At 45.7% G+C, this 23,728-nt stretch overlaps 1 protein-coding gene across 1 annotated transcript in view; it reads left to right on the forward strand.

Annotated features, from left to right (window-relative positions):
- The window catches only part of ALDH16A1 (aldehyde dehydrogenase 16 family member A1), a 316,675-nt gene that overhangs the window by 166,601 nt on the left and 126,346 nt on the right, over positions 1-23,728 (forward strand). Inside the window, exon 12 of the mRNA XM_082274075.1 lies at positions 14,277-14,446. Coding sequence (XP_082130201.1) covers positions 14,277-14,446 — 170 coding nt within the window. The remainder of the gene's footprint in view (positions 1-14,276; positions 14,447-23,728) is intronic.

A 23,728-nucleotide genomic window follows, 5' to 3' on the forward strand; every position in this document is an offset into this window, starting at 1 on the left:
AAGAAGCTGAGGGTAAAGGTGATGGACTGGCCAAGCATGTCTCCATATCTAAATCTTATTGAGCATCTGTAGGGCATCTTCAAACAGAGGGTGGAAGAGAGCAAGGTCTCTAACATCCACCAGCTCCATGATGTCGTCATGGAGGAGTGGAAGAAGACTCCAGTGGCAACCTGTGAAGCTCTGGTTAACTCCATGCCCAAGAGAGTTAAGGAAGTACTGGAAAAAAATGGTGGCCACACAAACTATTAACACTTTGGGCCCAATTTGGACATTTTCACTTAGGGTTGTACTCACTTTTGTTGCCAATGGTTTAGACATTAATGGCTGTGAGTTGAGTTATTTTGAGGGGAGAGCAAATTTACACTGTTATACAAGCTGTACACTCCATGGTTTACATTGTAACAAAGTTTGTTACAATTGTTACAAAGTGTCATTTCTTCAGTGTTATCACATGAAAAGATGTAATAAAATATTTACAAAAATGTGAGGGGTGTACTCACTTTTGTGAGATACTGTAGATACAAACGACCCTTTCGGGACAACCATCATGCTTCTGCGGCCTGCAATGAAACAGAGTTTGACACCCTTACATTGCACGGTTGGAAAGCACTTAAAATTGTGTAACTATCCCAGCACTGTTTCTATACAGACCACCTTAAAGTGGATGTAAACCCTCACATAAACCCAGTGAAGTGAACAGCCTCAGATGCATAGAGATTAAACAAATCTCCCTACATAAGTTTTACATGCATATCTGCTGTCTTCAGCTTTATATATTCTTTAGAAAAGTGCACATTGTGTTAGAGATTTTCTCTTCCTGTTCAACACTGGGGGTGGATTCTTGGCATACAGCGCACCCCCTCCCCCCCCCCCCCACACACACACACATAGGCAGAGACTTGCAGAGCTGTGCTTTGACAAGACAAGCTCTCTGCTAATCTATTCATAGCACCTACAATGACACAAATTCCAGCCTGGTTTTATCTGAGAACTTATCAGAAGTTATCATGCTGATAACAGCAGAAAGACAGGGGACTTAGGACTTTGGAGAGAGGTAAGCAAATACTACAGATAGATGTAATACCAAAAACCCCTACCGAGGAAGTCAGAGGAGCATCACGCTCGACGTAACGCGTATAGGGGGAGGCGGAGCGTGCGTGGCCGACGCAGATCTTCTCTCCGGAGCACTATCTACATTACCTGTCAGCATAGCAGGCACGGCTGTGTGCCCTGCAAATGTGAGTGCATTTATTTTCTTTAATAAAGCTGATTGGAATTGATAAACAGAGAACACTAGATTCTGCCCTATTTTTATCCCCACACATGTCCTGGAATCCCCGGAGCTGAATAACAGGGAGGCCCTTTCCTGGAAATCCTATACCCATGATATATGTGATTGCTGGCCCGTTTGGGTCTGACAGGAAGGTGAGAGGCTAATCCGTCTGGTGGAGGGATTCACTTAGTGGTGTGCACACTATTCGTTGTTAATCATCACTGGATCACATTTCAGTTGAATACTGGGACACTTGGACTATCATTAGATTTGAGCACGAGCACGATTGTGTGCCTTATGAACTGTGTTAATTATTATTATTTATTAATAATTTACCACTGATTTGATTTGTGTAATTCTGGCGCAGCACGTTTTTTGTATGACTACAGATAGATGTGCTTAGGTCAAATTTTATGAATAAGGTTTACAGCCACTTTAAGTAATTTTGTTCTCATGAAGAAGGTAATTGCAGAATATTATATTTCTGAAGTCTGACATTGTTCTCTAACCTGACTGCAGCCTTATCAAGAAATACTAGAGCCTAGGTGGAAATTTCAGTGGGGTGCAAATTGTTTTGTGGCAAGAGCTAGATCATCGCTAGCATAATTGCTAGGATGTATAAGACCTAGGGCAACTGGAGATGAGTGGTGCGTCATGGTAAATGGGGCATATAGCCACATTTCTCAGACAGTGAAATGGGTTTAAAAGGACATAGTTTAATACACTGCTCAAAAAAATTTAAATGAACACTTTTTAATCAGAGTATAGCATGAAGTCACCTAAACTTCAGGGATATACTGTATATCTGGTCAGTTAGGTAACAGAGGTGGTTGTTAATTAGTTTTAGCTGCTTTGGTGTTAATGAAATTAACAGGTGCACTAGATGAGAAACAATGAGACCACCTCCAAAACAGGAATGGTTTAACAGGTGAAGGGTGCTGACATTTTTTCCCGGACTCCTCTTTTCTGACTGTTTTTCACTAGTTTTGCATTTGGCTAGTGTCGGTGTCACTATTGGTAGCGTGAGGTGAAACCTGGACCCTGTAGAGGTTGCACAGCTTCTTCAGGATGGCACGTTGCCATTGCCAGAAGGTTTGCTGTGTCTCCCAGCTCAGTCTCAAGAGCATGGAGGAGATTCCAAGAGACAGTCAGTTACACTAGGAGAGCTGGACAGGGTCGTAGAAGGTTCTTAACCCATCAGCAGCACCGGTATCTGGTATTTTGTGCAAGGAGGAACAGGATAAGCACTGCCAGAGCCCTACAAAATGACCTCCAGCAGGCCACTGGTGTAAATTTCTCTGACCAAACAATCAAAAGCAGACTTCAAGAGGGTGGCCTGAGGGCTCAACGTCCTCTAGTGGGCCCTAAGCTCACTGACCCGGGCCTGTGAAGCTGAATTGACATTTGCCATTAAACACCAGAATCGGCAGGTCTACCACTGGCACCCTGTGCTTTTCAAAGATAAGAGCAGGTTTACCCTGAGCACATGTGACAGACTTGAAAGGGACTTGAGAAGTCACCAAAAACGTTATGCTGCCTGTAACATTGTTCAGCTTTGGTGGTGAGTCCGTGGTGTCCTGGGAGGCATATCCATGGAGGGATGCACAGACCTCCACAGGCTAAACAATGGCACCCTGACTGGGAGTAGATATCAGGATAAAATCCTTGGACCCATTGTCAGACCCTAGGCTGGTGCAGTTGGTCCTGGGTTCCTCCCGGTGCACGATAATGCCTGGTCTCATATGGTGAGATTATGCAGCCAGGTCCTGGAGGATGAGGGAGTATTGAATGGCCCCCACGCTCGCCTGACCTAAATCCAATAGAACACCTCTGGGACATTGTGTCGGTCCATCCAACGCCGTCAGGTTGCACCTCAGTCTGTTTAGAAGCTCAGTGATGCCCTGGGACAGATCTGGGAGGAAATACCCCAGGACACCACCCGTCTCATTAGGAGCATGACCCAACGTTGTCAGGCATGCATACAAGCACGTGGGGGCCATACAAACTACGGAGTACCATTTTGAGTTGCTGCAATAAAGTTTCAGCAAAATTGACTAGCCTGCTGCATCATTTTTTCACTTTGATTTTTGGAGTGACTTTGAATTTAGCCCTGTGTAGGTTGATGGTTTTCATTTTCATCAAAAGATGTGGCATCCTTTCATTTCCAACACATTACCCAGTCCATATCAGTATACAGTTGTGCTCATAAGTTTACTTACCCTGGTAGAATTTATGATTTCTTGGCCATTTTTCTGAGAATATGAATAACACAAAAACGTTTCTTTCCCTCATGGTTTTTGACTGTAGCCATTTATTATCAATCAACTGTGTTTACTCTTTTTAAATCATAATGACAACAGAAACTACCCAAATGACCTTGATAAAAAGTTTACATTGATTTTGGCCTGATAACATGCACACAAGTTGACACAAAAGGGTTTGAATGGCTATTAAAGGTAACCTTCCTCAGCTGTAATCGGTTTGCTTGTAATTAGTGTGTGTGTATAAAAGGTCAATGAGTTTCTGGACTCCTGACAGACCCTTGCATCTTTCATCCAGTGCTGCACTGACTTTTCTGGATTCGGAGTCACGGGGAAAGCAAAAGAGTTGTCAAAGGATATGCGGGAAAAGGTAGTTGAACTGTATAAAACAGGAAAGGGATATAAAAAGATATCCAAGGAATTGAGAATGCCAATCAGCAGTGTTCAAACTCTAATCAAGAAGTGGAAAATGAGGGGTTCTGTTGAAACCTAACCACAGTCAGGTAGACCAACTAAAATTTCAGCCACAACTGCCAGTAAAAATGTTCGGTATGCAAAAAAAAAAAAAAAAAAAACACCACAAATAACTTAAGGTGAAAATCAGGATTCTCTAAAAACATGTGGTGTGGCTGTTTCAAGAAGAAAGCTGGGCTGCATGGTCGAGTCGCCAGAAGAAAGCCATTATTACGCAAATGCCACAAAGTATCCGACTTACAATATGCCAAACAGCACAGAGACAAGCCTCAAACCTTCTGACAGAAAGTCACTTGGAGTGATGAGACCAAAATCTAGCGTTTTGCCCACAACTATAAATGCTACATTTGGAGAGGAGTCAACAAGGCCTATGATGAAAGACGGAGGTGGATCTCTGATGTTTTGAGGATGTGTGAGCTACAAAGTCACAATAAATTTGGTCAGAATTGATGGCAAGATGAATGCAGTATGTTATCCAAAAATAATGGAGGAAAATTTTGCATTCATCAGCCTGGAAGCTGCGCATGGGACGTACTTGGACATTCCAATATGACAATGATCCCAAACACAAGGCCAAGTCGACCTGTCATTGGCTACAGAAGAATAAACCGAAGGTTCTGGAGTGGCCATCTCAGTCTCCTGACCTCAATATCATTGAGCCACTCTGGGGAGATCTCAAACATGCAGTTCATGCAAGACAGCCCAAGAATTTACAGGAGCTGAAGGCTTTTTGTCAGGAAGAATGGGCAGCTTTACCATTTGAGAAGATAAAGAGCCTCATCCACAAATACCACAAAAGACTTTAAGTGATCATTAATATTAAAGGGGGCAATACACAGTATTAACTGGGGTATGTAAACTTTTGACCAGGGTCATTTGGGTAGTTTCTGTTGTCATTATGATTTAAAGAATAAACACGGTTGATTGATAATAAATGGCTTCAGCCAAACACTAACCATGAGTGAAAAAAGTTTTTAAAACAGTGTAGATCCTGAACCTAGTTAATGTATAACCTGCTTGCACATCCTACAGTCCTTGTACCCATAAAATAAGGATTTTATAATACAGACATACCTGTAAAATCCATTTCTTGAAGTACATCACGGGACACAGAGCCATAAATCATAACATATGGGTTATTTAGCCACCTTCAGGTGAAGGACACTGCCAATCAGAATTGATGCCCCCCTATATAACTCCTCCTACACAGGAAGTACCTCAGTTTTGTAGCAAGCAATAAAGACCCCATAAAAGAGGGGAGGGGACCTCTGTGTCCCGTGATGTACTTCAAGAAATGGATTTTACAGGTAAGTCTGTATTTAAAAAATTCCATTTTTATTTTCGTACATCACGGGACACAGAGCCATAAATCATAGAGCCATAAATCATAACATATGAGATGCCTCAAAGCAATGCATCTGAGGGGAGGGGGGACACCAAAAAATACCGCAATCTGACCCCAAAGAAGAGAACACTGCGGCCAAATGCATATTCCTCCTGGGTCCCAACATCGACTCAATAGAAACGAGTGAATGTATGCACTGTGCTATAGAGGCTTGATGGTGAAGTGCCCAAGAGGCACCTACTCCTCTGGTAGAATGTGCCTTTACATGAAAAGGTGGAACCTTCCCTACTAAACCATACGCCTGGCGAATCCAATAAGAAATCGTAGACTTAGATGCTGCCAACCCCTTTCTGGGCCCTTCTGGCAGCACAAACAAGCTCTCGGGCTTACGAATCGGAGCTGATTTCTCTAAGTAAAACTTAAGTGCATGCATTACCTCAAGAGAATGCAATAACTTTTCCTCCTTTAAGTGAGGATCTGGAAAAAAGGAAGGTAGAAGAATGTCCTGATTCAAATGAAAGGCGGACACCACCTTGTGCAAAAAACGTGGGTGTGGATGTAGAATCACCCTATCTTTATGGAAAATCAAGAATGGCTCTTTACAAGAAAGAGCTGCTAGTTCCGATACCCTTCTAGCCGAAGTTATCGCAATCAAAAATATCAGTTTTTTGGTCAAAAGAACCACCAGGGAAACTTGGCCCAGAGGCTCAAAAGGCTGTTTTTGCAAAACTGCCAATACCAATTTCATGTCCCAAGGACACAATGGTGGCTTCACAGGCAGAAGCAAACATAACATTCCCCGAATAGTGCTCAAGGGTAACTTCATATCTACTCCTGCTTGAAGGAAAGCTAGAATTTTACCGATTTATATATTTGTGGGAATGCGATTTCCTGGCTTCACACCAGGCAATGTAGGATTTCCAAACTCTGTGTAATAGATGTTTCTAGAGACTTGTTTCCTAGTGTTTATCAGTGTATAAACGACAAGGCCAGATACACCCTGCTCCTTCAAGATTTAGGCTTCAATAGCCAAGCTGTCAAATTTAGAGACTCTACAGCAGGGTGGAATATCGGACCTTAAAAGAGTAGGTCTGTTGACGACTCAAAAAGTCTGCCTGACAGTTCTCTATTCCCTGGATAAAAGCTGCTGTCAGGCATGGCACAAACTTCTCTGCCCAAGACCAGATGAAATCCACCTCTTTCTGGGCTGAACGACTTTGTACCTCCTTGATGGTTTATATAAGCCACAGCCTTGGCATTGTCAGATTGTACCCTGACAGGGTGACCCAGAAGCCTGAACCTCCAGAATTTCAAAGCCTGACTGACTGCTCAGATATCCAAGATGTTGATGGGGAGATCTTGCTCTACCCAAGACCATTTCCCCTGAACAGTGGCTTCCAGATCCACTCCCCAGCTGGAGAGACTGGCATCTGTAGTTACTATTTTCAAGGTCACTGGAAAAAAGGATTTTACCTTCCCCAGATTTCTGGTCAACAGCCACCAATTTAGACTGATGTACTCTTGGTACCAGAGACATGGACCAGTCCAGAGACTGAACCTTTCTGGTCCAGGTAGACAGAATGTTGTTCTGTAAGGGTCTGGCATGGTATTGAGCATAGGGAATTGCCTCGCATGCGGACACCATCTTCCCCCGATAACTTCATGCAAAGGCGTAGAGAAGGATATCTTGGCCTTACTACGGACCAACCTGATCCTTCTAGGAACTGCACTGTCTGGTTGACATTTTGGCTTAGAGCCGAAGCCGATCGATCTATTCCTAATAAATCATCCAGATATCCTATTATAGATATCCCTCTGGACCTTAGAACAGCCAATACTGGAGCTAGGATCTTTGTGAAAACTCTCTTGGAGCTGTGGCTAACCCGAAGTGCAGGGCCACGAACTGAAAATGACAGTTCTCTATTGCAAACCGTAGGAACCTTTGATGAGCCTGGAATATAAGCATGTGAAGATATGCATCCTTGATGTCTATGGATGCTAGAAATTCCTCTCCCTGCAGGGAGGCTATGACTAAACAAATTGACTTCATATGGAAAGTACGAATGTTCAGAAACTGTTTTAAGGCTTTGAGATCCAGTAGAAGTCTCACATCCCTGTTTGGTTTCGGACTACAAAACCGGTTTGAGTAGAAACCCTTGAACCTTTCGTCCTCTGGAACCCCTATTATCACTTTTTGAGCCTTCAGTTGTTCCAATGCCAAAAAGAGAGACCTTCTTTTTAGGGGATCTGTCGGTATACTAGACTTTATAAACCGGGGATACGGGAACACCCGAAATTCCAGGTTGTACCCCTGTGAAATGAAGATAACCCAGTTGTCTTGGATCAATTTCACCAAAACCTTTGAGAACTGCCGCAGCCTTCGTCCCACCCACGTGAGTGGGGGTGCCCTTCACAGAGAGGGCTTATTGGAAGACTTGGCTGATTTCTGGGCCCAGGGCTTTTTCTGACCCTGCCCTAAAGGCTTGGTTCTGGATCCAGATGGTAGAGGCCGTCACCACTGTCTGGAAGTAGAAGCACTGGTAATATGAGTGCTGGGGGTTTTGAAAGGAGGCTTGCTCTTTCTTTTCACGGGTAGCAACGTACTCTTCCCCCCCCCCCCCCCCAGATCTTTGAATATACATATCCAGATCATCACCAAGAAGGCGTTCTCCCTAAAAAGGGAAGCCAGCCAGTAACTTTTTACATGGTAATTCCGCAGACCAATTCTTCAACCAAAGGATTCTGTGCATATGCACTTATATCAGCGCAAATCATGACATTTGTCTTATGGAGTCTTTAAAAGCATCCACTTACTCCAAGAGCAGATGTATGGGAAACATCTGAGGACTATGAGTAGGGCGCAATGAGTCTAGAGAGGAAAAACTGACTTCAGCTGTCTCAAGGGGAGGAAATTTGTATGCAGACCGGACCATTTCAGTAAGAGACTGAATAAACAATCTCTGTGCCTGAGAGGTAGATAGACTCCTCTGACTCCCCAGAAGTGGAAACCTCAGCTTGACTTTCCATAGGGTCACCATCAGCTACTTCTTCCACATCCTCTGCCCAACCCTGGACTGGCTCAGGTGAGGGAGATCTATCACGTTTCTTCTCTTGAGATGCTGAAATGATACCAGCAATCCTACCCTAACCAATGCCACAGCCAAATCGTCCTTAGTGACGTAGGTTGTGGCAGAAGTACTAGGAGTAGCTACTATGCCTGACAACCATAATGGTTCAGACTGCCAAGATGCCTCTAGCTCTTCAGGATCAGTAGACACAGTGGAAATGTGGCTAGGACCTTGAAGGCCTGACGGTGGCATCACAGTGCCTTTTCCAACTGTGCCCCCCCCGGCCCTTTTGGGCAGACATTGCTTTAAATCAAGACAAACTTTAGGTACAATCTTTCTAAGTGTACCTAAAGCTTGTGCCAAGTTTGTACAGCCTAATACACACAGCACTGATTATCCCAAGATACAGGACCGGTTTGTGCCAGTAACATACACCCACAGTGACTCACGCAACCTAGCTGCTGCTGCTCTATGTCCCCTTCAGCCTCTGATAGAGGCTAGTGTGTGTTGGAAACCGGTCTTTGCAGAATGCGCCCAATTATGCTGTATCGCACATATGCGGCGTGGTACGTGGCGTCCAAGTGCACGCTATTGCATAAGAACACGCCCTCCATGCGGCGTATGCCTGTACTTAAATGCGAAGATTCTACACCCACCCCCCGCGCGCGCACGCATGCGAATACGCCTACGCCATAGACACACGATCAATGCAGAGGCGGACATGTGGACGCTTATGCGCCAGGGTGAAAACAACCACCACCATATGGGGTGAGCGCAGCTTAGACTGAACCTTGTTTGTCACAGCTGATACCTTTCAGGTAATCCGCTCAGGGTAAAAAACACAATGTGATAACAATAGGCAAAGAAATAATGATTTAAATCAAGCTTTACAACAATCCCACAACTGCCTCAAAAAGATGTAACTTTCAAGCATAACATCCATATCCTCATGTAGGGATACTTATGGCACGTGATCTCATCTTATCTTATTAAAAGGAACAGTGCATAAAATATTTACAATTTGCAATTATGCCAGCAGTTTTTACCTTCAAGGTTTGCTGAATAAGTAAATATTTTAAATTGAACTCACCAGTCCAGCTGTTTGAAACAGAAATTCAATCTTCCCCCTTTACGGTGAGCTATGTCTTGGCGACTTTCAAGGACTGGGTCCCCTTATTTTAGAGGGACCACGGCCTTGGACCTGTAGAGCACCCTGCACGGAGCGCCTTTGGGGTTTGGTATTCCAAGGGTCCGGATCCCAGCGCCTAAAAAAGGACAACATTACAGGCAAAACCTCGTATCTGCTTCTCAAGGCTCAGGTACCATCTTTTTAGTCTGTTGACTGTTTAGGATGGATCTAACACCTTAGATTCCATGATCTTTGATCGGGGTGAACAGCATATCTTCTGTCTTCATTTAAAGAAAAAACAAGAAAAATGTGTAGAGACACTCCACAGTGACCATCACCTTTAGACACTGGCGAAAAAACTGAGGTACTTCCTGTGTGGGATGGGTTATATAGGGGGGCATCAATTCTGATTGGTTGCCAGTGTTTTTCACCTGAAGGTGGCTACATAACCCATGGTATGATTTATGGCTCTGTCCCGTGATGTACGAAAATAAATGTTTTTTAATTGCTGTGCGACCAGCAGGAGTCCCATAGACGCACAAAACTTTAGCACGAGCATTGTTTAAAATAAAGCACTTGCGTTAATATGTGCTTTTCTATATATAGACAACATACATTGAGCTATTAGCCGAGCCTCCCTTCTGAAGAACTTAATTTGAAAAGCTCAGAGCTTCTTAGCAAGCAGCATCTAAGACCATAAATACTTGGTCTACAGTATGCAATTTACAATATACCATATAGGGTGCAGAGGTCAGAAGTGTATAACATACACAATGCAGGAGAATGTAACTTATAGAATGAGGTCAGGAGTATGTAAGGTACTGAGTGCCAGGGGTCAGGAGCAGTGGTGGCTGGTCAATAGGTGGCGCACGGGCGCCGCCCCCCCCCCCCCCCAAGGCTAGTCACTGTGTAAAATCAGCATAAAAAAGTGTACCATTATTATGGCAGCGGGGCGCCACATATTGCTGCCTATGGGAGGGGTGGGGCTTTGGCATCATGTGCCTCTTTATTGTAAGGTGATTGGCAGCCTTTTAGAGTTTCCTCGGGGCGCAGAGCGATGCGCCCCGAACACTCCCACTCTCTGTCTGCCGTCTTGTGATTGGTCCAGCCTGGCAGCATAGCACCAGGCAGGACCGTGAAATGCTGCATCCAAGTAGTGTGTAGCCTGCAGGTAGGTTCACATTCAGCAGATAGTGAGGCTTGCCAGAGCCGCTCAGTGTGTGTGACACTGTCATGTAATGTAACTGCTTGCAGGGAGAAAGACCAGCTGTCAAAACTCAGTGGTGATGTCGGGTATGGGCGGGACCAAACAGCTATCAAACACCAGCCAATGGGATGAGGTCTGGGTGGCCGCTTTGTGGCCCCGCCCCTTTCTTAAGCAGCCCAATCATTGGCTGGTGTTTGACAGCTGCTCGATCCCGCCCCCCCCCCCCCCGACATCACTGCTGAGATTTGAAAGCTGGTCTTTCTACCCCTCTTCCCTGTTAGTGTCCAAAAGTGATGCCTATCAGTCCCTCCTATCAGTGCCCACCAGTGCCACCTCATCAGTGCCCATCAGTACTACCTATCAATCAGTGCCCTCCAGTGCCACCTCATCAGTGCCCATCAGTTCCACCTATCAGTGCCTACCAGTGCCGCCTCATCAGTGCCCATCAGTACCACCTCATCAGTGCCCACCAGTGCCACCTCATCAGTGCTGCCTATCAGTGTCGCCTATCAGTGTCACCAATCAGTTCCCACCAATGCTGCCTATTAGTGTTCAGGAGGGCTGCCAATCAGTACTCATCAGTGCTGCCAATAAGTGCCACCTATCAGTGCTGCAAATCAGTGCCAATCATTGCTGCCTATCAGTGCCACCTATCAGTGCTGCCTATCAATGCCCATGAGTGCATGAATGAGGAGATGAACTAAGTAACCAGGCACATTGTCTGAGGAAGTGGATGTCTCAGGGTGTCTCCTGAGAGTGCTGAGTTGAGCTGAGGGTATCCGGTGTGCCGGGAACCAGCGGAGAGCGAGAGGGGTCCAATCCCAGGAAAGCCTACACAGGTCGTGAGTACTGAGGATTGCCCCTGGGGGTCTGCCTGAAGAGTTAGAGGAGACCACTCCGGAGGAGGTTCTGGGATCCAGTGCCAGCTAGCTGAGAGGGGGTGCCTAGGTTGAGGACCCTGACGTAATAGAAGGGGTACATAGTCAGTGGACCCTGAAGAGCTAAAAGTGTAAAGGGGGCGCCTGCGGTTTGGGCCCTGAATTGTACAGAGTACCAGTTGAGAGTTGCAGCTATACAGTAATCCACAGCAAGCTACCTCCAGCCAGTGCCAGACTGGAGAGAGTGGTCAGAGACTTTGCATTGCAGTGGTGTCAGTAGTTCTATGTTCCACAGTCCTGAGTCTTCTGGACCAAGAGTCGAGGATTCAGCACTTCTGTCAAGAAATAGTGTGTTCTAAGCGTCAGTGAGCACTGGCTAGCGTCAGCTGGTGTCAAGGCAGCGTTAACAGACATTTTCTGGATAAAGTCCCAAATTGTATCTAGTTAAGCCTAAAGAAGTATCCCACTCATTCCCTTCTCCCATCCCCTTTATCTACAATAAAACCACAAAACAAAGATGCCAGGAGTTGTCAATGTCTCAGTTCTTACACCCAGGGCCGCAGCTCACATGGGCTGGAGAAGTAACCAGTAACAATGGCAGACCCACATCAGGCCACAGGCCTGGAAAACCTGCTACACAAATATTTATTAAAAATAAAAAACGAAAAAGATCACATGTACATAAGTATTCACAGCCTTTGCTCAATAGTTTGAAGCACTTTTGGCACCAATTACAGCCTCAAGTCTTCTTGAGTATGATGCTACAAGCTTGGCAAACCTATCTGAGCAGTTTCTCTCATTCTTCTGTGCAGGAACTCTTTAGCTCCTTAAGGTTGGATAGGGAGCATCGGTGCACAGCCATTTTCATATCCCTCCAGAGATGTTCAATCTGGGCTCTGGCTGGGCTGCCCAATGACATTCACAAAGTTGTCTCATGGGCACTCCTTTGTTATCTTGACTGTGTGCTTAAGGTCATTGTCCTTTTGGAAGATGAACCTTCACCCTAGTCTGAGGTCCAGAGCGCTCTGGAGCAGGTTCTCATCAAAGATGTCCCTGTACATTGCTGCATTCATCTTTCCCTCAATCCTGACTAGTCTCCCATTTACTGCCACTGAAGAACATCCCCACCGCATGATGCTGCCACCGCCATGCTTCACTGTAGAAATGGTATTGGCCATGTGATGAGCGGTGCCTGGTTTCCTCCAGACATGATGCTTGTCATTCAGGCCAAAGAGTTTAATCTTTGTTTCATCAGACCAGAGAAATTTGTTTCTCATGGCCGGAGAGTCCTGGCTTTTTGGCAATCTCCAGGCGGGCTGTCATGTGCCTTTTACTGAGGAGTGGCTTCCGTCTGGACACTCTACAATACAGGCCTGATTGGTGGAGTGCTGCAGAGATGTTGTTTTTCTGGAAGGTTCTCCACTTGAATTGGGTTTTTGGTCACCTCCCTGACTAAGGTCCTTCTCCCCTGATCGCTCAGTTTGGCCGGGCACTGCGCTCTAGTAAGAATCCTGGTCGTTCCAAACTTCTTCCATTTATGGATGATGGAGGCCACTATGCTCACTGAGACCTTCAATGCTGCAGAAGTTTTTCTGTACACTTCCCCAGATCTGTACCTCAATACAATCCTATCTTTACAGACAATTCCTTGGACTTCATGGCTTGGTTTGTGCTCTTGACATGCGCTGTTAACTGTGGGATCTTATATAGACAGCTGTGTGCCTTTCATGTCCAATTAACTGAATTTACCACAGGTGGACTCCAATCAAGTTGTAGAAACATCTCAAGGATGATCAGTGGAAACAGGAGGCACCTAAGCTCAATTTTGAGTTTCATGGCAAAGGCTGTGAATACTTATGTACATGTGCTGTTTTTTTTTCTTTTTTAATTTTTATTAAATTTGCAAAGATTTCAAACTTCTTTCACATTGACAAAATGTGGAAAAATTGAAGCGCTGTGAATGCTTCCCAGATGCACTGAATGATGCAGTTGTCATTGAAGAATTGATGTGGTGCTAGAGATTGTTTTTGTTTCAAGAACAGATGCATTTGTTGATTATTATAAGGGAGATATTTGCATCAGTTATTCTAAGGGAGGTTTATTTCTTTGTACGGGCACCTTAAGGACCCATTCATATTAGCAGCGTGATGCGTAGCCACTTATGTGCCTCCTATGAAGAAGCTGATCGGTGCTTTGTAATGACTCCTTGAACGGTTTACTTTTTTATGTAACTTTATTAAAATGTCTCAAAATTCCAAAAAAAAAGTTTCATATTTGTGCTCAGCAGCAAGTTGCGATGCAGTAGGATGAACTGCAACAATCTGCACTGTGTTAAAATGTAGCATGTTGCACTTTTGTGCACACCGCCGCAGTGTGGTGGTATTAACAGAACTAATAGGACATAAGGCAAATCATCCAGCCCGGCCTGAACCAAATGATGTGAATGGGCCCTAAGTGTTCTCTTTAATCTTATCTGAAATCACCATTACTGGATACACAGGCCTCATTAGCTGACAGGTGATTTTGGCCAGCGAAAATAAAGCTAATCTACTGTCTTTGAATAGCAGAATACACCACTGGCCAATGGTTTTTGAAGCTCCAATGGACATGTTATAAAGCTTGTCTTGCTTTTCTTCTGCAGGGGTTGTTTGAGTATGTAAAGCCTTCCTGGGAAAGCAGACCACGACCAAATCCAGGGGACGTAAATTATAAAACATTTGCAAGTACCTATGGTGCCAACCTTCCTCCTATTCCTGGTCAAAAACCGGTCAATCTTTCTGTAATTCCGATACAGGACTCGGAAATTCCCAGGTATTATTTTTCATTTCTTTAATGCTTTAGTACATGTACTAGTTTTCAGCTCCAGGGTTTGTTGCTGAAAGTTTTTAACATCAAAATTGTCTTTATTGAGGTTTTACAAAAGAAATAGTACAAATTCTAGTCGGGTACAACGCAGTTACTCCGCCTGTAGCGGAAATTACATCCAATCATACTGTTTACATAGTTGTTAGAGACGGTAAAGGAAAGTGCGAAACATAGGAGTGGAGGGGAAAGGAGGGGGGGGGGGGGAAATTGGGGAATTAGTGGGTGGGGGGAAGGCATGAGGACCCACCAGCTTAACATTAGTTCTATCAGAGTAAACAGTCCATGTTTGTATTGTACATTTCGGGTGAAGTAACCACTTTGACAACTTACAGATATACTTTTCTAGTTGCATATTTTTCTTAGCGAGCATTTTGGGGGAAAGGGGTCAATGGGATCCCAGATATAGAGGAAATAAGTACAAAGATCTTTCTCCAAAAGGAGCTGAGACTTGCAGAACCATATCATTTGGGCAATAGAGCCTACATTTCTGCACTGCCTCCAGCAAGTAAGAAAATGACCTGGGTACATTTTTGAGAGGTGGTATGGTGAAAAGTACCACCTATGTAAGGTTTTCTGGTATGATTCTCAATGGTTATTTCAGTAGGAGGCCTCATAGGTTATTCTGAACGCTAGTTGCCACGTGGTTGGGGTTATAGGGTAATTAAATTCTTCAGACTATTTGCTTAATGTTGTGATTTGAGAGTTAGGGCGATCATCACTTAGTTTGGAGTTGAATAGGGTTATTCCTTTCTTAGGGTATGGGGAGCATGAGTAAAACTGGAAGATAGACTCGGGGATAGCTACTGATGGTGAGAGTTACAAGGATTAAAGGAAGCGGGTAATCCTTGCATATGTGTATGGAATGTTATTGTCGCAGTGCAGTTTGTCAAATGTTTTCAGATGTTTGTTAGCAAAGAGGTTGCCAAAGGTAATACCAAAAGAGTGCCAGTGAGATATTCGTAGGTCAGGGAGAAATGTGGAGAGAGCTTTAAAGGGTATTAGTAATACGTGCATAGGTAGCTTATAGGAGTGTGTGGACAAGCACTTTTTCCAGGCTTCTAGGGATGCATTGATTGAAGGGAAGGTTTGCTGTATTTGCGGGGGACATCCCGCTGCAGTAAGAAGAAGCAGATCTGTTGGGGTGTATTGCTGAGATGGTGATGTTTCCATAAGGGACCAAATTTTCTCAATTGGGTGCCTCCAATAGTCTATTTGGTCTAGTATGGAGGCATAGTAGTAGTTCCTGGTATTAGGAAGACCAACTCCTCCTCAGTTATGGGGTCTAGTTAAGATGTAGCTGGCACACCTGGGCGGTTTCGAGTCCCAAACAAATTTTGAGAGTAATATTTGAGTTGAGCTAAAAAATGTTTGAGGAATAGACGCAGCATGCAGAATAGATAGTTTTGGAAGCACAATAATTTTTATAGTCACAATCTTACCTAATTTAGAAAGGCCTTTGAATCACAGCGAGCCTAGTAGATGAGGAAGACGCCGCAAGGCTTGATAGTTGAAAGCCTAGGTAAGGGATGGAGGTGCTTTCCCATGTATCCAGCAGGCTAATCCTGAGTTGGGCTTCTAATTTTGGAGGGAGGGAGGCACAGGGGCAGTATTTGAGATCTAGAGGTGTTAAGCTTGTATTATGATACAGAGCTGAAGTAATGAAGAGTTTCCTGGATCGCCTATAGGGACTGGAAAGGGTTTGTAACCATGTGAATCACATTGTCGGCAAAAAGGCTGATTTTGTGATCCACCCCTTTGCAGGAAATACCTGAAATTTGTGGGTCTGATGTGATCTTTGCATCCAGGGACTCCATTAGCAAAGCAAATATAATTGGGGAGAGGGGGCATCCTTGCCAGGTGCCATTGGTGATTTCAAGTGTAGTGGAAAGGATTCCTCCGAAGGATTGCAGACTGAAACCATCCTGTGATTCCAAATTTAGCAAGATTTGTCTGTAAAAATGTTAAATGGACCCTATCAAACGCCTTCTCTGCATCAAAGGATAACAGCAGAAAAGGCATTTGTGTCCAGGTAGCATAGTGTATGAGGTTAAGGACTCGTCTTGTGGCACCAGGGGCTTGTCTTCCAGGGACATACCCGACCTCGTCGGGGTGCACCAGGGCTGGAAGGTACTGTAGCAATCTATTGGCAATTATTTTAGCGAACTGTTTGATGTCTGTCTTCAGAAGTGAAATTGATCTGTAATTTGCAGTTAGAGGGATTTTTTTTTGGGCTTAGGTATAGTGAATATTATTGACCACAGCATATCAGTAGGAAGAGAGCCAGAGGTCCCAGCAGCATTGAAGAGGTCGGTAATCTTGGGGCTAAAATATCAGCACGTTTTTTATAGCATGCATTTGAGAACCCATCTTCTCCTGGTGATTTGTGTAGAAGTAGAACTTTAATTGCCTGAAGGGTTTTTTCAGTAATAGAAGGTTGGGAATGAGAATCAAGATGGGCCAATAGAATAGTCTGTAAATCGTTGGAGACTAGGAAGCTTTGTATGGGGGAGTTGGGGTGTGAATGGGTCTGTTGAGGTTGTATAGAAATGATTAGTAGTCACTAAACACGTTGGTAGTTTTTTGTGGGTTAGTTAAAAGTTGCCTTGATGTTGGGGGGGGGGCGAAGGGAGATAATGTGCATGATGTGAATGTCTAATGTATATGTAAAAGCGCTGCGTAAATTGACAGCGCTATATACAAGTACCTGGGGAAAAAAAAAATTAGCTTTGTTACCTAATGCTTTAAAGTTCGCTTTCATATGAATGAGGTTCATATGTATGGAGGAGAAGGGAAGGGAGCTCTTGCCTCAGTTTCAGCAACTCAGTGACTGCTATCTAAAAGAGAGAGGTTTTATGTTGTTTTTCAAGTTGGGTAATTTGGGAGATGACTTCATCAATCTGATTTGACCTCTGGCATTTAGCTCTTTTAGTCCATTTTATAAAGGTCCCATGTATATAGGCCTTGTACACTGACCCAGAGTGTGAACCTGTCCATGTTGGGTGTGTCATTCACCTCGAAGAAGGCTTGATGCTCGGACACAATTTCTTGCAGAACCGCGGGATCTACCAGTAGAGTCCAGTCACCAGAGTTTTGACAGACCTGGTTGCCGATCTCCCAGGGTGATGGAGACCGGGGCGTTGTCTGACCACAAGATAATTACGGTTTCCGAGTGACTCATTTTCTGAAGAGTTCACTTGTCAACCAAGAAAAAGTTAGTGCGCAAGTAGGAAAGTTTGGGTGAGAAGAAGGTGTAGTAGCACTCCGAACCATGTTGGCATCTCCACGCATCGAAAAGATCTGCTGATTCAATAAAAGGATTCAGGGCTGGGCATCTGTAAAGTTTCTTGCCTGAGGTATCTATACAGGGGTCGCTAACTACGTTGAAGTAGTCTTCTATGATGATGTTGGCGTCTTCCTTGGCGTCTGCACAATCAAACCTGCCTTGTGTTAGGGCCGTATACGTTGATTAGCGTATACGGGGTCTGAGCTACAGTACAAGTAAGTATCAAGTAGCGGCCTTCTGAAACAGCAGAGGAATGGTGAAATTGAAATTGGAGAGCATCTCTAACTGCCGTTAGGACTCCATTTTTCTTTTTGGGACCAGAGGCGAGAACAATCTGGTCATATCCCTTGAGCCTAAATGTAGGGGTTTTGGATAGGGCAAAGTGCGATTCTTGCACAAAGATTATCTCGGCCACTTGTTTTGTAGCTTCCTTTAGGAGAGTTGCTCTTTTCTGGCAGCTATTCAGCCCTTTGACATTCGGCAAGAATGTCTTGAATGGCATGGGTATCGATTGCCGTGGCAGTAGGCAGCTGATATAGAAGTCTAGTCGATAGGTTCGCTAGGGTGGTCTACTGATGGTGAGATACAACATAAGAAAACTGCTGTGGGCTGAAGGTACAAATAAAAAATTAGTTCAAAATGCAGGAAAATCAAAAGTTGCGGAGCTGGTGTGGTAACAAGGAGTAAGGAGGGAAAAAAAAACCCAGTGAAACAATACGGGCTCAGTGTGCAGTAACTACTGTTAACAGTAACTGGGAGGGAAGTCCTCCCAATGGCGTCCAGTGGATACCGGTGGAGTGAGGATAGGGCTTCAGTTTTAAAGAAGCTGCTTCTACCCCACATATTGAAAAGTTGAGTTTTGAAGGGCGAGCAAGGAGTATCAAGAGTCTTGAAGGGATCAATCTGCTTCCATTTGAGAAGGCAGAGGAGAAATTGGTACTGGGGCTTTGTCAGAGATGGGGCGCCAGGAGGGCATCACTTGGAGGACAGAGTTTGTATATTGTGGGTTTTACCCTGGTGCGTAAACAGCAGCTTGGTGGGGAACCCCTATTTTCTCTGTCGCTCATTGACAGACACAGGACTTATATCTTGATATCAGTAGGTATTGCTGCCCCCTACAGGAGTAGGACACTAGGCAGAAAAAAAGGTTCGGGCAACACCTATGGGCAGTCCCAGGGGGTGGTATACCCTCTCTCTTCCTGCTATAGGATGTCAGTTTTTTTTTCTGCCTAGTCAGGAGTAAGGGCCTAAGTTCCTTGCTGGGATCTCTGGTCTTGGCAAGCTTTTTAGATAATTATTTTTTTAGCTAGTTGTTTTCTCTGGATTATTCCTGTGAGATCTACAAGCAATTATGCCGGTTCTGGGTGAAGGGCTGGATGTTGAAATCCAGTGGTCACCCCAGCCGGCCAAAGAGCGTGTGCAGGTCCTAGCTCTGCGCTGGGTCGGCGGCGACATAGTCCCACTGGACGGGGACTGGCACGCAAGTTAAACGTCTCGCCAGGTCGCATATGACAGGTCTGTGGCCTAGTCGCTGCGTTCCTATTCGGCCGAAAGCCCCCCCCCCACTTTGACAGCGAGGGGTTCTGTCAGGAGTTTGGGGCCAGCCTGTTCCGGTATGGTGAGTAACTGTTCCCCCCCCCTTTCCTCCTGTCGGGTTTTGGGGGGGACGCGAAGCCCTCCCTGGGACGGTCAGACCCTCAATTCCAGGGTTCCTCTCTGTCCCATTTCGCACCCCCACCTATTTGCCCCCCCCTTTCCCCCCAATCACTACTGGGGATTTTGGGATGTGTTCTGTCTACAGGGGGCTGTATCTGGATAACAGGCCGCAAATGGGGGCGGGGGGTGGGGTGTGCTTCCAGCGACGGATGGATGTTTGTGCGGGGTGGGGTTTCTACCTGCCTTCCCAGGGCCCATCTGCCGTTTGTGCGCGGGCAGCCTGGGGGGGGGTCCCTTTGCCGCGCGGGGCCACCATTTTCTTGTAGCCTCCATGTGCTCTGCATGGCGGCGGCCATCTTGGTACACCTGGCTCGTATTTCAGTGCATAGCATCACTGTGTGGCAGTCCTGGAGGCGTGTATGTGGGTGGAGCCCCTCCCTAGACCCGGGCACACCAATCTGCTGGCTTTCTTTTGAGAGGAAGATCGCTGCTGACACGTGCTGCTGAGACACTCTGGGCCTTCTGGTGCATCTTGCTGTGGGTTGGTGAGCCTTGGGGGGTCTCCCTCTCTCTGCTGGGGGTCTCTAGGCGCTGCCTGACCACTTGGGGGCGTTGTTGCAGGCGGTACATTTTCCAAAAAAAAAACACTTTTTTTTTAAATTTTGCTAAAGAGTTCCCCTGGTGGAACATGGATCCTGCTGAACATGTCCCCACCTGATACCCTTGGGTGGCCGCAGGGCCCTCAGGTTCCCAGCTGACTCTTATAGATGCACTTTCGGCGGTCCTGGATTCATTTGTGTTCCGGGTGGAGGGTGTCTTTCAGGGGCGAGGTGCTAGAAAATGCCCTCCGCCTACCCCTGCCTCATCTGATGCCTCAGAATCTGAATCGGTCACTGCTGACACAGGTCTCCCTTCCGGGTCTACTGCCTCGCTCCCCGTCTCCTCTGATAGTGAGGATGACCTTTCTGCCTCCGCTGCCACGCAAGACCAGGCGCTGGTGGACGTATTGATTGTGTCTGTACGTAATACCCTGAAGATGGAGGATGCAACTGCGACTGATGCGCAGGTTGCTTTTGCCACTTGCAAACCCTCCAGGGTGACAAAGGTTTTTCCTTTTCCTGCATGCTTTGGTGATATACTTCAGAAAGAATGGGACCGTCTGAAATGCTCCCCTTGGGGGGTTCCAAACAACCCTGGTCTGGAAAACAAAAATCGAGTTCCTCCAGACCTGAGCACAAGGCCACTTCGGCCTGAAGGTGCGGCCCCACCCATATCAGGGGGGGCGGGACGTCTTTGCCGGTTTCCGGACCCGTGGCTCTCCCGGATTCAAGACAAATGGGTTCACGAGGTCATATGGTCGGGGTACAAGATCGAGTTTCGATCAGTTCCACCAGTGATGTTCTTCCCTTCAATGTGAGACTGTCCCCGGTTCCCTTACGGGCTCTGTTGGGGGCAGTACAGGACTTGGTACAACAGGGAGTAATAGTTCCAGTTCCGTGTGCGGAACGTTTTCAGGGCTTTTACTCAAATCTGTTCACAGTGCCCAGGAAGGAGGACAAGGTGCATCCAATCCTGGACTTGAAGGCGCTGAATTGTTTCGTGCAGGTGCATAAATTCATAGTTACATAGTTACATAGTTAGTGAGGCTGAAAAAAGACACAAGTCCATCCAGTTCAACCTATGTGTGTGTGTTTGCTTTTAACCGTACATTGTATACCCCTGTATGTTGTGGTCTTTAAGGTGTCCATCCAATAGTTTTTTGAAACTATCAATGCTCCCCGCTGATACGACTGCTTGCGGAAGAGAATTCCACATCCTTACCGCTCTTACAGTGAAGAACCCCTTACGCACTTTAAGGTTAAACCGCCTTTCCTCTAGTTTTAGTGAGTGGCCACGTGTCTTATTGTATTCCCTTACTCTAAATAGTTTGTTCCTTATGCTCGGGTCGCCAGTACAGTATTTGTACATTGATATCATATCCCCCCTCAAGCGTCTCTTCTCCAGAGAGAATAGGTTCAGTGCTTGTAGTCTTTCCTCATAGCCGATGTCCTCCATTCCCCAAATATTTTTGTTGCCCTTCTCTGGACTTTCTCCAGTTCCAGCACATCCTTCCTGAGGACCGGTGCCCAGAACTGGACAGCATACTCCAGATGTGGCCGGACCAGAGTCTTGTAGAGTGGAAGAATAATCTCTTTATTTCTGGAGTGAATCCCCTTTTTTATACAACCCAGTATTCTGTTGGCTTTGCTTGCAGCGGCTTGGCATTGCATGCCACTTCCAAGCCTGTTGTCTACCAGTACCCCCAGGTCCCTTTCCATCCTAGACTCACCCAGAGGTTCCCCCCCTAGTGAGTAGCTTGCTTTCTGGTTTCTGGCCCCCAAGTGCATTACTTTACATTTTTCTACATTAAATCTCATCTGCCATGTAGTTGCCCACCCCGTTATTTTGTTCAGGTCTGCTTGCAAGATTTCCACATCCTGCATAGAAGATATTGGCATGCCTAATTTAGTATCATCTGCAAATACTGAGATTGTACTAGATATCCCCTCCTCTAGATCATTTATGAATAAATTAAACAGGATTGGTCCCAGGACAGAACCCTGGGGGACCCCACTTTCCACACCCGCCCAATCCGAGTACTCCCCATTAATCACCACCCTCTGTACTCTCCCCTGGAGCCAGTTCTCTATCCAGGTACTCACCTTATGGTCCATACCTACCTTCCTTAGTTTGTACAGTAAGCGTTTGTGGGGAACGGTGTCAAAGGCCTTTGCAAAGTCCAGATACACCACATCCACAGGCTTACCTTTATCTAAGTGGCAGCTCACTTCATCGTAGAAGGTTAATAGATTGGTTTGGCATGAACGATTTTTCATGAATCCATGCTGATTACTACTTATAATACCGTTTTCATTACTAAAGTCTTGTATGTGGTCCCTTATCATCCCCTCCAAAATTTTGCAGACTACAGATGTTAGGCTGACCGGCCTATAGTTACCCGGGATATATCTCGGCCCCTTTTTAAATATTGGTACCACGTTGGCTTTTTTCCAATCAGCTGGCACCATACCTGTCTGTAAACTATCCTTAAAGATCAAGAATAATGGTCTGGCAATCACCTGACTGAGCTCATTTAGAACCCTTGGGTGCAAGCCATCCGGTCCCGGGGATTTATTTATGTTAAGTTTCTCTAGTTTAGCTCTAAGTCTATCCTCTGTTAGCCATGGCGGCACTTCCTGAGGTGTATTATTTAGTTCGGCCTTACAAGCGGGGTTCATGTAGCCCCCCGATTCCTTTGTGAAGACTGAAGAAAAGAAATTATTTAACACTTCCGCCTTTTCTCTGTCCTCAGTGGCCATTTTTCCTTTATCATCTTTTATGGGGCCAATGTGTTCTGGCCTCGCTTTCTTACTGTTTATATACTTAAAGAATTTCTTGGGATTCTTTTTACTCTCCTCCGCTATATGGATTCAAGATGGAATCCATTCACACCGTGGTGGCCTCCCTGCATCAGGGGGATTTTCTGGCCTCCATAGACATCAAAGATGCCTACCTTCACATTCCCATTTACACAAGACACCGATGTTTTCTGCGCTTTGCAGTGGGAAAGGACCATTATCAGTTTGTGGCGTTACCCTTTGGTCTCGCCTCTGCTCCCCGGGTCTTCACAAAAGTTTTGGCTCCGGTTCTGGCGCTTTTGCGACAACAAGGGATATCGGTCCTTGGCTACCTGGACGACCTCCTTCTCTATATGGAGTCTCCACGGGCTCTGCTGACAAATTTGGAGATCACCATGAAATCTCTGGAAGAGTTTGGGTGGATTGTGAACCTGCAGAAGTCATCCCTGGTTCCCTCCAGGAGACTGGACTATCTGGGCCTGACTTTGGATTCATCCTTAGCCAAGGTGTTTCTCCCTTCGGAAAAACTCCACAAACTCCAGACAGCGACTCAGCTGTTGCTGTCCAGCCAATGGTCATCCCTTCGGACCTGTAAGAGAGTTCTGGGACTGATGGTGGCATCCTTTGTGGCGGTACCTTTCGCTCAGTTTCATATGAGGACCCTCCAGAAGGAGATTCTTCTCAAATGGAACAGGAATCCCGATTCCCTGGACAATCAGATCCGGCTGAGCGAGCGAACCAGGGAGTTCCAGATATGGTGGCTTCGGTATCCGATGCTCATTCAAGGAAAATCCTTTCTTCCGATCTTTTGGACAATTGTCACCACGGATGCCAGTGGATGTGTATCAATCAGAATAGCAGAAAGGAGAACACAGGCGCCACTCTAAGTGC

The sequence above is a fragment of the Pelophylax lessonae genome (assembly GCF_965119305.1).
Source record: "Pelophylax lessonae genome assembly, chromosome: 12".
Classification (NCBI taxonomy): domain Eukaryota; kingdom Metazoa; phylum Chordata; class Amphibia; order Anura; family Ranidae; genus Pelophylax; species Pelophylax lessonae.